General features: G+C 54.6%; 1 protein-coding gene across 4 annotated transcripts in view; it reads right to left on the bottom strand.

The window, feature by feature from the left end:
- Positions 1–210: 210 nt before the first annotated feature.
- The window catches only part of TCF7 (transcription factor 7), a 32629-nt gene continuing 18811 nt past the window's right edge, over positions 211–14028 (bottom strand). Inside the window, exons 4-11 of one of the 4 annotated variants that reach the window (XM_032628899.1) lie at positions 9927–10038; positions 8980–9070; positions 7290–7382; positions 5930–6049; positions 5345–5507; positions 5126–5233; positions 4556–4604; positions 224–1927 (exon numbers count right to left, since the gene is read on the bottom strand). In XM_032628899.1, the coding sequence (XP_032484790.1) occupies positions 1848–1927; positions 4556–4604; positions 5126–5233; positions 5345–5507; positions 5930–6049; positions 7290–7382; positions 8980–9070; positions 9927–10038 (816 nt within the window). In that variant the 3' untranslated portion in view covers positions 224–1847. Of the gene's footprint in view, positions 1951–4555; positions 4605–5125; positions 5234–5344; positions 5508–5929; positions 6050–7289; positions 7383–8979; positions 9071–9926; positions 10039–14028 lie in introns of all 4 variants that reach the window. The other 3 variants (XM_032628900.1, XM_032628901.1, XM_032628902.1) reach the window with 3 other exon arrangements.

The following is a 14028-nucleotide window of genomic DNA, read 5'->3' on the forward strand; positions in this document are numbered from 1 at the left end:
AATGGGAACTTATACCTAGCATGAGACCCGCTCTCTGGGTTGGAGCAGGGCCCAAGCCCCTTAAGGAGAGATGACAAGTCAATCCCTGGCTGGTGTAGGTTCAAGGTCTCGAGAACATGTGTACCATAATAGAGAATAAACTTTGTGGCTGTGGAAAAGAAAAGAGTGTTATACTCTGTCACTGAAACAGCTTATTCCTCAGAGTCAAGCTTTGAAAAAGAAACCCAGTAAAAAGTATCTTTATTCTCATATCAGAAAAGTTTTTCTGTAATATGCATTAACAATACAAAAATATTTTGAATACTACAATGGTCCTTTTTTCTCTCAAGACTTCTTGCAACACTACACCAGAACATACGATCTTTGGATTCTGAGAAGCCAGTGGCTAAAGTAGGAACTAAAGGCTTTTGTTGAGGGTGTGTGTGGGTACAGGGGTATAGCCCTTTCTCTTTGGACTCAGGCTATGTACAGTGAAGAGGAGGCAAAAAACCCAACTAAGTTAAATTAAAGATTTGTTTTTTAAGGCTCGGGGTTGAAGCTTGGCTCAGAAATGGGTTAAAGTAGGTTGTGGTGCAAACCCGATGTCCACCACTAGAGGTTTTCTGGGCTCCTTGCTTTGGTTGTAATAGTCTTTCTTCCTGCAGCCCCATAGGGAAACTGAAGCTGGCCTACTTTCACGCTGGAAGATAGGCACTGGTTGTCCTGAGGTTTGGCTTGCCCTCTTACAACTGTCTGAGAGCTGGCTAGAATGATGTGGATAGGCTGGAACTGGCTCTGTGAAAAAGGCTCTCAAGAGCAGGTAGGGATGCACACTGGATTTTGAGCCATGACTTACTTGAACCGTTGACTGCAGCCACTAGTGGCTGAGGCATTTGGTATCAGGGCTTCTTAGGTGGTTGAGTTCCTTAGGAAACATTTCTGAGTAATTTGAACTAGAGCCACATACCCTCACCACCCACACTTGCCTTTAAGGTGGTGTCAGGTTATTCCTGTTGGCTAGGGTGATAGGCCTAAATTTAACCTATTTCATTCACTCCTCTTCTTGTAAGCTCCAAAGAACGTGGCAAGAAGCTTCCTTTGGTCCAGCTTACAGATGGCAGCTGGTTTTCTGTAAACAGGGCTTCTCCAGGCCCTTAAGAGAGAAACACTTGTCTTGAGCTTTGTGGTTGTGACCATGCTTACTTATTGTTTGGTAAACCAGCTTGTTCTTGGTCCATGAAGTATCTTGTATGGGGAGAGTGTGGCAGTGGTGGGGTTGGGTGGGGGAAGTAGGGAAAGCAGTTGGGCTCAGTCCAGTCCATCTATGACCTATAGCAGAAAAGCAAGGGAGGCAGGGAGGGGCATCTGGCTAGCAAGATAGATGGTAAAAAGAATAGATCCAGTCTGCCATAGGCATGAGGGGATGCCCTTAATCAAATGACACAACGCAGATCTAATTCCCACCACTTGGAGCAGTTTGAATTGATGGCCCCATGTTCAGGCAGAAGATGTGCAGCCTCTGAAATCTCCAGGGCCTGGACTCTGAGAGGGAGCCAACAGGGCCCCTGGCCGGTTTCCACGTACTTTGGGGCTCTGTCGTCTCCTCTCAGAGGGTGGGCCCCTGGAGGAAGCCATGTGTCCTGTGCATGCTAGGCTGCCTGTCTCTGAGATTCCTGTTGCTGTACCTGTGTACTCTGCAGGTTGCTGTGAGGAGCCTGAGGGGGCCCAGGGGGCTGGGAGGCTGAGAGTGGCCGAGAGACCTGGTGATGTAGGCGCCGGTTCCGCAGGGCTAGCAAGCAGTTCTGTGGGGAAGTGGGGCAGCAGGAGGTACGAGGGTGAGTCCTGGGGAGCTGGGGACCCGGGGCAGCCTAGAGCACTGTCATCGGAAGGAACGGGGCTGGGGCAGCGGCCTTCTCCGGGTAAGTACCGAATGCATTTCTTTTTCCTCCTAGGAATAGTGAAGAGAGTTATCTGTAAACAGAGGGTGAATTCATAGTCATACTCCACAACCAGAAAATGCTGTCCTTGCATTGGCCTAGCTCCCCATGACTTAGGTGATATGTCTGTGCCTTCATGCTTAGCGCTACAACTGCTGAGCCTGGCCCAGACCTAGGGACAGGTGCAGCTCCCAGCAGAACCACAAGGTGGCACAGGGACCTTTTGTAGCTTGGCCTGTGGGCTGCCTGCCATCTTCCAGGGCAGCTATCTCCTAGTCAAGGCTGTTGAGGCTCTGCTTCACATTTGTGGGGCTCAGATCTGATTAAGGAAGCGGCGGGGGGGTGGGGGGGCTGCAATGGGCTTGTGGCTTCTAAGGCTGAGCAATCCAAATGCTCAGAGCTAGGCTAGGGGCAGAGAAGGGAAAGAACTGGACAGTGACTTGTCTACCATCTTATTCTCTGGACAACACTTTGTTTCTGAGTAGCGTGGAATGGATGGAATAGGGCCTCCTCTGAGAACAGGGTTGCCTCCCATCATGTGTACATACACACACATACTTATTTTCCCCAAATTCCTCTTTGCCCTTGGACAGGGAGTATGGTGGGCAATCATAGGGGCTGGACAAGTATTCCCTAGAGTCAGTGAACTTACTGCCTGGAGCAGCCTGAGCCTTGGCCCTAGCAGGCCTGGCCTGAACCTCAACTAGGCAACTTTAACCATTTGGTAGGTATACTTTCTTTTCCCATACACAAATATTTCTCTGTTGTATGGTGAAACATACAGGTTTAATGCCATTGGGTCTGAGTATGGCTACCAGGGGTACCTCTGTTCATCTCCCTACCTCTCTGAGCCCGCTGGTCTCAGCAGGTACGTGATATAAGTCACATGGCCACTGGGCATTTAGGTTATTCAGGTTTTTCTCTACTACAGTCACTTCGTTATTCTTAGGGCTCCGTATGGTACAGCAGGGATCCCAACTGGAAGAAGTGAGGGAGCTGGTGGACCATGATGACTTTGAGGCCTGGGAACAGGGGCTCAGGCCATTTAAATGCTGTGTGTGTGATTTGTCTGCTGAGGACCTGCTAGGCCTGATAAGCACCAGACCAACATTACCAGGGAACCCTGGGCACCAGGTACCAGAAATACCTTCTAAGTCTGCCTTTCCTTTGCTCCTAGAGCATTGTCTCTCCTCCTTCCTCTTAGACCCAAGTGGTCTTCCCCACGAGCTGTTGTGTTCACTCCCATTCTTAGGAGGCATGGGCTCCCCAGTCTGCGGGTATGTTGGGGGCTAGGGGCCAAAGGAGGGCAGCAGGCCCAGCAGAACATGTGCAGAGAGTAAGGGAAGCAGCTTGAAGCAAAGGGAGGACAGTGGTGGGGACAAACCCACCTGCACGGACCACACCAATCCGTCTGCTGCTTGAGGCCAAAGCGAGCACGGCATTTCTTAGGCGAGCCAGGGTCTGCTCACAGCCATGCCAGAGGGGCAGAGCAGGGCAGAGGGCGAGCAGGCAGGCAGCAGGGCAGAGCAGGGCCCAGAAAGAAGAGGTAACATCAGTGTTAGCCAGTCACAGATACCCCACAGTCCCTACAGGCAAGGGCTTCTCCATGGCACAGCCAGCCCTAGTGGGAGCCCCAGGGCCCAAAGCCAAGGTATCAGGAAATGGTGGCACCCAGCTGGCAGTGTAGAGGCAATGGGAAGAATGGCGGGGGTGGGGAGGAAGGGGACCCTATCAGACTGGCTCCTCTCTGTGGCTTGTGGGGCCCCTTGCAGCAAGGGAGCTCAGAGAAGAACCTGGGGGGCCCGTGGGGATCAAGCCTCTTCTGCCTTAGGGCCCCCCCACCCCTGCCAACTCCCTGCCCATTTTATCCAGTTTTTCATCTTTGCCAGTGTGCAATCTGCCTGACCCATATCCCCTGCAGCTGTAGCTTAAGCCTATGCTACATACTTTTCCAGAAGGAAAGTAAAGCCCATTCTTCAACCTTAGAAAAAGGACTGAGGACTCTCCCGTGCCCCAGTCCTAGCTTCCAGCTTCCCTGTGTGGGGCAGCACAGCTGAGAAAGTCGCTCGTGGATGCGGAGTGTGAAGTATCAGAGTTGGGACAGGAATTCACCCAGAGGAAGACTTGAGGCAGGGTGCGGCCTCCCAAGTCCTCTATACAGAGCACTTTGCGCCTCCGTGAGAACTGGGGGTGGGGCGATAGAGAAATTGCTAGGGACCAGCCAAATAGGCTGTGTGACTGCTGGGCTCAAGCATGGGGCCTGGCTCAGCCTCCACCCAGACAGCCTGCTGCTCACCTCCGCAGAGCTAACCAGGATGCAGTATTTGGGTTTAGTCTTAAACAGTTCCTCACTAGCTTCTCTGGCAGAGGCTGGCCACTAGCAGGGCTTGCAAGGGTGTGTGTGTGGCAGGTCACAAAGCACTGCTCTAAGAATTGGCTTCTGCAGGTCTTCCCTGGGACTTAGTGTAGCTGTTCCTCCTGTGGGGGGTTGACTTGTGAGATGCAGGCCTCGTTTCCAGAGGGCCCAGGCCCTAAAGGTTCATGGCTCAGTACTCTGCCCCTCTCCTGGGCCAGAGCAGGGCCGCTCGTGAGCTGGGGACCCGAGAGGAGCCTCCCCTACTGCTGAGGGAAGGCCTCACCTGTGTTGGATTCTTGGTGCTTTTCCCGTGACCGCCTCTTCTTCTTCCCCTGCAGGGGGCAAAGTGGAGGATGCTCAGAGGATGCTGGGAGGTGGACACTGTAACCCCAGTGAGCGAGTGGTTGGGACACCTGCAGCCTGCTGCCTAGTCTGGCTGCCGCTGGGATTCCAGGTCCACAGTTCCCTCTGACTTGGGGGCCCTGGTGTTTCTTGATTGCACTTTTTGCTAGGTTATCACGGAGCAGTTGGGGCCTCCTCCCTTTCCCACACTGGTCTCCTTTCTGAATGCAGGAGGTGACTTCCGGGCCCCTTCCTCCGCTTGTGCTGATGTAGCCCAGTCAAGTGCTGGACAACAGCCCTGTGTGGAAGTACATCCTGGGGAAAACGAACCTGCCTTTAGGGGCAGCTCCCCTCATCTGATCCTCTTCTGAGCCAGCCATGGGAGGCCTTGGACCCTCTATTCTACCACTTCCCCTCCTCCTCTGTGCCTTCAGGACAGTAGTCCCAACTTCCCTGGTGAGACTGTGGCCTGGCATCTTGAAGGTTCCCCTACTGTGTGTGGGCCACTCACGTAGTTGTCCCGCGCCGACCAGCCTGGGTAGAGCTGCATGTGCAGCTGCCTCTCCTTGCGGGCCAGCTCATAATACTTGGCTTGCTCTTCCCGGGACAGTGCGTGCCACTGCAGAGGGGAAGGGGAGCAGATGGAGGTGCATCAGGGAGTCAGCAGGCTGCACCGGGGTGAAGGTAGTCAGGGCCCACCCCTACCAGCCCACCTGCCCCGTGGCCTCACCCTACGGCCCAGGATCTGGTTGATGGCAGCGCTCTCCTTGAGTGTGCATTCTGCAATGACCTTTGCTCTCATCTCCTTCATGTACAGCATGAAGGCGTTGAGAGGCTTCTTGATGGTTGGCTTCTTGGCTTCCTTCTCTGCCTTGGATTCTGCCTGCGTCTTCCTGAAGGACACATGAACAGATCACTCAGGGGCCCCCATGGTGTCCTGATGCTACCACTCTCCTCTAGTGTGTCCAGTGCATGTGTAAGTGCCTGGATACTAGGGTTTTTTAAATGGGATCTTTTTTTTAGCTGCCCCAAAGTAGGTGAGCAGAGCTAGGTAACTGTTCCTTATAGGAATTTTGCAGCTAAGTAAGGAGAGCCCCTCCCCTCTTGGCTCAAACTAAATCCACCCACTCCCCTCCTGCTTCTGAGGATCAAAAAACTGGTCAGTGGCAATTGCCAAAGGACGGCTTGGCCAGAGGCCTCCTGGCAGTCCCTGGAGCTTCCAGGCAGCAGGCTTGGGCCTGGGGGGAGGAATGTGTATCTTGAGGTCTGCTTACCTGTCCCACCCCCAGTCCCCATTGAGTGTCTTTTCACTCACAGGCTGCGGTCATAGGGCTGCAGCTCCTGCTTCCCTGAAGGGGGCACAATGGCTGGGTGGGGGATGGCTGCGGGGTGACCAGGTACACCGGAACCTAGCATCAGGGGTGGATGGGTGAACCTAAAGGCAGAAGAAGAGTTAACATTGAGCCAGGTATGTACAGGCCAGATCTTTGGACACAGAGAGGCCCCTGCACAGTACAAGAGGGTGAACAGATACCCACCTCCACTGGCCTGCATACAAGTACACAGAAATACATACAAATACCTGCTCCCAACACACTGCACAGACACGATACAAAAATCTACATGTATGTCAAATTCAGGTGGTTACTGAAGTCCTGAATAGCTTTTGAATCTGTCCCCTTCTTACCTCCTGCCCTCACCAGCTCAGCCTCAGCCTGTGGCTGCCCTTACTTTCCTCCTTGACCCCTCAAGGCCTCTCTCTATATAACAGCCAGAGTGACCTTTTAAAAACACCTGAATGCTCTTGGCCACTTCTGTTGAAATTCCCCCACTGCCCACAGAATAAAACCCAGGCTCCTCCCTAGGGCTTGCACAGCCCTGTATGGCCATCTCTGCTGACATTTCTGGCCCCACCCCCCCCCCCGCCCCATTTCCCATCACTTCCCACCCCCAGCCATCTCCAGTTACTGATGTTCCCTTTGTTTCCCTCACTCAAGAGATGTTATCCTCTCCATGAAGCCTTCCCTGACCCATCAGACATGGCTGGGGTCTCCTCGGGGCTTCCCCATCACCCAGCTAGCCCATTCAACTGCTGCTGCTGCTGTGTCTGTACCTCCCACCCTGGGCTGTGGGCTAGAGATGTCTGTTGAATTCCTTGTTCCATACCTGCGCACAAGCCTGTCACTGAGGGACTGAGCCAAGTGAAAGGACACACGTATACACATAGCTCCCACTTTACCTTCTTGATGTTCTATGGGTACCAATCTGTCCCTTACTGCTTGCACAGGTATGGAATAACTGAGCAGGTGGCCCCTAAGGGCCATGTAAAAAAAAGGTCTGCCTCGGCTTGGGCAGAGCTCGGGGGTTGCTGTCCTGACTCGTCCTTTGCTCAGCAGGATGCACAGCAGAGGTGAGTGCACACACACCTGCACATTGTACATGCACTGTCTCTGGCTGCTCTGTCGTGCTTTGCACTGTATGGCCTGGGCTTAGGCCTCCTGCACTCCCACTGGCTTCATTCTCAGGTATAGGGCAGCGTGGGGCTGGAGAATGACAGACGGACGGATGGACAGACAATTGACACAGGGCAAGCACTGGCCTGGGCGTGGCCTCTTGTGGGCACTGAAGCCTGGGCAACAGGAAGCAGGAGCCTAGCTGCAGGGTAGGGGACTCACCTGGGGTAGGGGGCGCCAGGGGCTGCGGTGGGGGCGGGGAAGTGCTGTCTATATCCGCAGGAAGGGGACAGGGGGTAGAGAGGAGGGCTGGGCCTGTGGTTGGGAGAGATAGCTGTTAGCAGTCTGGCTACTTGCCACATGTGGGGAACGACTTCCCCACCTTGCTTGGACCTGACCCCTAGTGTAATAAGGCAAATTGGCTTCTGCTTGGACCACTCTAGTGTATATTTTAAACACGTGCCACCAGAGGGCAACCTTTTCCTCTACAGCAGCGGTCCCCAACCTTTCTGGCACCAGGGACCGGTTTTGTGGAAGACAGTTTTTCCACGGACTGGGGCTCGCCCTGCCGCTCACCTCCTGCTGTGCGGCCCGGTTCCTGACCCCTGCTCTACAGGCTTACCTTCCCTCTACTCGTGTATAAGGGGTAGAAATGGCAGCATTCTCCTGGGACCCAGATTTGTAGGTCCCTGGGGTCCCTCCAGCCTCACCTCCTGAAATTCGGGCTTGATACCTGCATACCTGCCTTAAGGCCTTTGCACTCACTATTGACACTGTTAGGACTGTTCTTCTGTCCCACTTTGCTTCAAACTCCTGGTCATCTGTCAAGGTCTTGCTTGGCCAATACACCCTTTCTCCTGAAAGCCCTTGAGATCCCAAACTGGATGAGGTGTCCCTCCAGGCTTCTACAGTCCTCAAAGCACTGCCAACAGTGCTCTGTAATTGGCCTCTTGCCTGACTTGTGCACTAGGTGGACTGAGTTCTGAGAGGGCAGGGACCGGAGGATCAACCAGCTTCAGCAGTGCTGCTCTGGTTCCCAGAACCTGCCCGGTGCGCTTAAATCCTGCGGGGACTCGTAAGGGTAGTCCTGATTTGTGTTCAAGGTGGAGCTTTATCCAGAGACAATCTGGACATGGAAGAGTGAGCTGAATGTGGATAAAGGGCAAGTAGGAAGGGGCAGGTGGGCCCCAGGTTGGGCTTCTGGCCTGCTCTGCCTTCCTGGGAAGCCAAGCTCTCCTGCCTTTGGGTAACTGCCCCAACCTAGAGAGGCTAGAGACCTGCCTAGGTCAAACTGTGCATGATGAACAAAGGGTCACGTACTCTGCCGAGGCCCAGCTCCAGCTGAAGACGGGCCCTTTGGCTCACAGTTGGGCCTGCCGAATGAGATCCAGGCTGTCTTTCCCTGGCCCAGCCTTAGTAGACTCTCCAAGCAGAATGCCAGGGGCTTGGACTGAAGCAGGCACCATAGGGGCAAGAAGGACCCTGCCCTTCAAGCAGCTCAGCCAAGGAAGGGACCAGCCGGCAGTAGACACTGAGGCAAGTGGGAATATCCCGCTGTCCACCAGGCCACTGAGAAGCAAGAGCTTCTCTTGTGGCCATGCATGCTGCCGCATCCCTGGTCAGGCCTACTTTTTCTTCCTCACATACTCATGTGGCCCTAAACAGTCCCGTTCAAGTCTTAGACGTTACGACAGAGTGTGATAGGGCTAGGACCAGGGGCTAGGTCTCCTGCCTTCCCAAAGGGAGTATGTCTGGCTAGCTGAGGCATGGATAGAGCTGCTGGCCAGCCCCTGGTACCTGTACAGAGCTGGCATCTGGGTGCTCAGCACAGAAGGGTGGAGGAGGAAAATGGAAGGGCAGGTATGGGTCCAACCAGCGCAAGGTGCCCCTTTCCCACTGGGCCCTCACTCACCAGCTTACAGTGTGCGGGAGCTGTCCCATGCTGCCTGAGGTCAGAGAGTAGAAGCCAGAGAGGTCAGGGGTCTGCAGAGGCCTGTGAACTCCTGCAGTGGAGAGGGGCCGAGTAAGTGAGCCAGCCTGACCTGGAGGCCACTTCAGCTAGTTACTGCATCCTGGAGCCTCCTGTGGGGCCCTCCTAGGACCCCATCTCCGTGTGCTAGAGGGAGGACCAGACATACTGGTTTGTTCAGGACTATCCCAGTGTGATAACAGTGCCCCATTTACAGGCTAGGGAAATCAAGGGCAGAGGGTTTGGGTGACTTGCCTACGGGACAGTGGCTGGACAGTGGCAGAGTTGGAGTCATTCAGGAGTGGGAGGCCAGACCTTGCCACACCCTGGTCCAACGCTGGTCTGTAACTGGGGCCTCTCTGCTGGGGGCTCTAGCCTGGCTTTCCGGGCAGGAGGCAGACCCCCTGGCCTGGGGAGCCAGGGCTCTACCCATCCCCCCGTGCCCCCTCCTCCCCAGGGTTGAGTCAGCAGGTTTCCCACAGCCGACAATGGCTGATTTCAGAATGACTCTGCCCGAGGCTGAGGTGAATCAGCCATCACAACCACCACTTTCCATTTTCTCACTGGGGGAGGGAAAGACTACAAGTTTTATATTTATCAGTTTTACACAGAGGCCTACTCCCATACTGGTATTGGGTAGTCACGCAGGATTTAGGCTCCTACCTCAACCTGAAGCCTTCAGATTTTGACCAGGTACCACCTTTCCCAACCTTTGGTGCCCTCAGGCTCCTCAGTCTGTTGGGCATGTTCGAGGGGCCCTGAGTTTGCACAGCCCCAGGTTCTCCACTTACAAAAAAGGGTCTAGCCACCTGGTCTCAGAAGGCTGGGACTTGATCTCCCCACTCCCCGGCTCTGGGTCTTGTTGGGCCCTTCCCATCCAGGATCCATACCTTGCTTCTGGCTGATGTCGGCTGGAGCAGGTGTGGGGTGTGGGCTGCTGAAATGGTCATAGAGAGGAGAGAGTTGGGGAACGCCGTGGGAAGGCTGACTGGCCTTGTTGTGCTGAAAAACGAGGAGGGTGGGTGAATGTGGGGGACCTGAGAGAGGAAGGCACGAGACCGGGGTGCACATACGGGAAGAGCCCCAATTAGCTGTGTGGCGGCAGCCCAACCACCAGAGGAAAGTGGAGGTGATCAAAACCACAGGCTTCACTGGACAGGACCCCACTCAGGCCACCTGGTGTCCAGGGGCCCTGCCCCCCCACCCAACTTTGCCCAAGCAGTCCAGTCTCCTACTAGAGAGCCTCTCGGTCTTTCTTGGCCCTCAGTTTTAGGAGGCGTTTCCCCTGCCCAGGAAAATTCTTCCTGCCTCCTGGTTTCAGAGATCCCCCAGTTTCTCTGAGGCCCTATGGCTTGTCTGGGGAGCTGCTCGCAAGCCTCCAGCCCTAAGCCTGGAGCTTGCTGTCCCCCTCCTCTAGCCCCCAGACTGAGGGGCTTGAGTCTGACCCTCTGGAACCACCTCAGGCTTAAGAGGATTTATTGACATAGGGAAGGGGCCCCCTCAGCTCTCTAACTCAGGGGAGGTAGGGCAAGGTGGTGCCAGCTGTGGCCAGGCTCCCCCCAGGGCCAACCCACCCAGCCTCCACACTTCCTGTTTCCTCAGCACCGCAGGACTCTTACTTTTCACGCTAGTCACATGGATTTGTCATGAGTTGACTCATATTCAGACTGGGACGGGGGCTCCCCTGAGACCCAACCACAGGGAGTTTGCGGCTCAGGGCCAAGGCCTAGCTCTGCATATCCTCGGTGCACACCTTTGCAGGCCAGGGCCCTGGAGACATCATCTAAAACTGAAGGTCAGCTTCCACTTGGAAAAGTCCACCTGTGGGGATGCTGCTGGCTGGGAGCACAGATGAGTGACTTCTAACCCACCACACAGAAGAAATGGGACATCTCTGGGGCAACAGTCATGAGAGATGGTAGTCTGGGCTCCTTCCCACCCTGTAGGTGAAATTTCTCACTGGCTGAATTTAGCCAGACTCCTTAACATCTCTGGGCTTCCTCTCCTGTGTAGTGGATGGGGTTCATGATCCCTTCATCACCAGGTTTGAGGAAGGTGAAGGTAGCTCTTGGTGAGGAGGCCTGGCACCGGTCCTTCGGCACTGGCTGTTGGGGGTCCAGAGTGAGGCTAGAGGGAAGGGCAGGTATGAGCCACACTGTAGCCATGGCATGAGGCTCCCGGGTGGGCACAGGATCCCACACCCCCCAGCAACAGCCCTGGCCACCACCCTTCCCACATTCCTGCCTCCAGGGGAGCTTCAGGCTGGGCTACAAGCTGTACCCTTCCCCTCAGGGCTTGGTAAATTGCTTACACTGCCACCAGTCAGTCCCCTGCTCGTCCATCTGCCCACCAGGAGGAGTCTTGGATACCAGGGATGACGAGCCTGCCTTCTGTCCTCAGGCAGACAGGAGTTAATGCTCTAATAGTCGTGGCTCCTTCTTTGCGGTTGGCATGGATCTGGCATCACAGCCATTTCCTGAGGCCGATGCCTCACCTCTGACCAGAGGCCTCTCCTGGCCTCCTGGGGCAGCGCAGGAGAGCTTCCGAGGACTCGCCACTGTGAGCTTGAGGAAGAGTCTGCCAACCACGTTCAGTTCCTGGATCTAATTTACTACAATACCTGAGCACCTATTACCTTGTCTCAAATGGCTCCTGTGAGGATAAAGCCAGGAGCTCAAGTAGTCAAGTGTCAGGTAATGAGGAAGGGACATGTAAGAAGCCCTTCATTCACCCTGAAGAGTGAGGAGGAAACGTTACTTAGAGTGCTTCCCTAGCCCCCTGGTGCCAGGCCTCACATGGGCCAGACACTTTGATCTTATTATGCCAAAGGAGGTCTGCCTGGAGATGGCAGACACTCCTGGCAGCCCACTGGCAGCATCACTTGTGAAGAGTGGAGACAGGGCCATGCTGTTCAAGGCTTTGGTTGCTGGGACCTTCCTGTTGCTGTGTGAAGGCTGGGCTTCCTGAGCAAGCTGGGGGAAGCTCCTGTCATTCCCAGGCCTTCTTTTATCCCCAGCACGGACCCAGACACACCTGTGACAGGTTGGGATCGTGCGGGGGAATGGAAGGTGGAAATCAGGACCCTCAGGCCTGCAGGTGACTGGCAAGAGAGAGAGGAGTAGACTGGGACAGTAGGTGTGGGGTATGGGATGTGGGGGAATATGACCCCTTCATGTACTGAGTACTTGCCACATGCCAGGCACTGTGCCCAGCACTTTGCAAGCCCAGTCTTATTCCCACCAGGGTACCAGCAGGTTGCTATTTCTCGCATCTGTAAGTCCTCCAGCTGCCACCTCATGTCTTGCTCCCCTTTATTGCAGACCTCAGCAGAGCTGTCCCCATTTGCTGCCTCTAGTCTTCAGCTCTCATTATCTCTTCATCCAGGCCAGTCTCTTGCCCCATCACTTCCCTAGGTGACTCGTCAAGGTCCCTAGGGACTTCCATGTTGCTGAACTCAGCGGTCAATTCTCAGTCTGCATTTTACCTGACTTCTCAGCACACTGAACACAACTGATTTCTCCCTCCTCCTTGTGGTAGTTTCTTCACTTCGATTCCAGAATGCCACACTTCCCTGATTTTCCTCTAACCTCAGAGACCACTCCTTCTCAGCCTTGTTTCTGGCTCTTTATCTTCTTCCTGACCTGACCCAAGCTTGGCCCTCAGTTCTCTATCAATCCTCCCCTCCCAGGCTGCTCTCATCCAGGCTTACGGCTTTAAACGTCTTCATCTGATGACTCCACATCTCCAGCCCCCACTTCTCCTAGGAACTCCACTCTCCAAATGCTCCCCAAATTCAACATGTCCAAAGTAGAACCTTTGACTCCCTGCCCCAAACATTCCTCTCCACCTTCCTCAGTTAATGGTAACTCCCTCCCTTCCAGTGGCTGAGGCCAAAGAGCTTGGAGTCACCTTTGACGCTTCTTTTTCTCACACTCCACCTCCAATTTGTCAACAAATCCTAATGGCTCTACTTTCAAAATGTAACAGAATCCAACCACTTCTTTCTTCCTCCCTTTCCCCACCCAGGCCAAGCCACAGTCACGTCTCACCTGGCGACTGCAGCAGCCTCCTGCTTGCTCAGTCCTCCATCCAGCAGCCACAGAAATCAGATTACGTCGCTCCTCAGCCCAGGCCTATGGAGCTCCAGGATCAGGCCCCCAACTACCTCTCTAACCCCATTACCATCCTCTCTCCTTGCTCACTATGCCCAGCACTTCTCATGGTGGTTTCAGCCTCCAGCCTCTTCCTCCAGTTACTCCAGTGGTCATTTTTAACTGTGCCAGGATGGGAAGTGGGTTGGGAAGTACAGCTCTAGGCTTGCTGACCTTTTTCATTGACCTTTCCTCTGTAGGACCCTGGGCCAGTATGCCCCTTGTAAAATGAGCATGATCATATCAACCCTGCCTACCTCCTTGGTCATGGATGCAAAAAACCCTGCTTTATCCTAGAATTTTTGGGAGCAGGAGCCAAGGGCCTATGAAGGTGGAAAGCTTTCTGGAAACCTCGGGGGCCTTTTTACCCTGGTAAGTTCCTAGGACAGGGATTAGCCAGATCCCAGGCCTTGTGGCACACACGGAGATGAGCCTCAGGGCCCACTCCCTCAGGAACCTGGGACCCTGGTGGAAGGCATTCCACTATTCGCCATCTAAGGGCACAAACGCCTGGAGCCCTGGTGCAATGGGTGGAATGAACACCCTCCACAGGGCGCTGCGGACCACAGAGCTTTCAAGTCTAAACTTCTGCTTCAGAGAAGGCCCTGCCGTTCAGCCTTGGCTCTGGCTTTTCAGCGCTCAGAGTTATAAGCCTGGCTGGTGGAATAGGCAGCTCTGACCCTGGGAAATCTTAGGAGCAGAGCCTGGGGTCCAAGATGCCAGCTCTAGGAAGACAGTCCCGAAGTCCCACTCTGCCCAGGGCAGGGAGAGGGTGGCTCCACAGCAGGTTTCGCAGCACACCACCTTCCCTGGGGAAGGCTCGTTTGGGCCAGGAAGCCCT

This window comes from Phocoena sinus, chromosome 3 (assembly GCF_008692025.1).
Source record: "Phocoena sinus isolate mPhoSin1 chromosome 3, mPhoSin1.pri, whole genome shotgun sequence".
In the NCBI taxonomy this organism is placed as follows: domain Eukaryota; kingdom Metazoa; phylum Chordata; class Mammalia; order Artiodactyla; family Phocoenidae; genus Phocoena; species Phocoena sinus.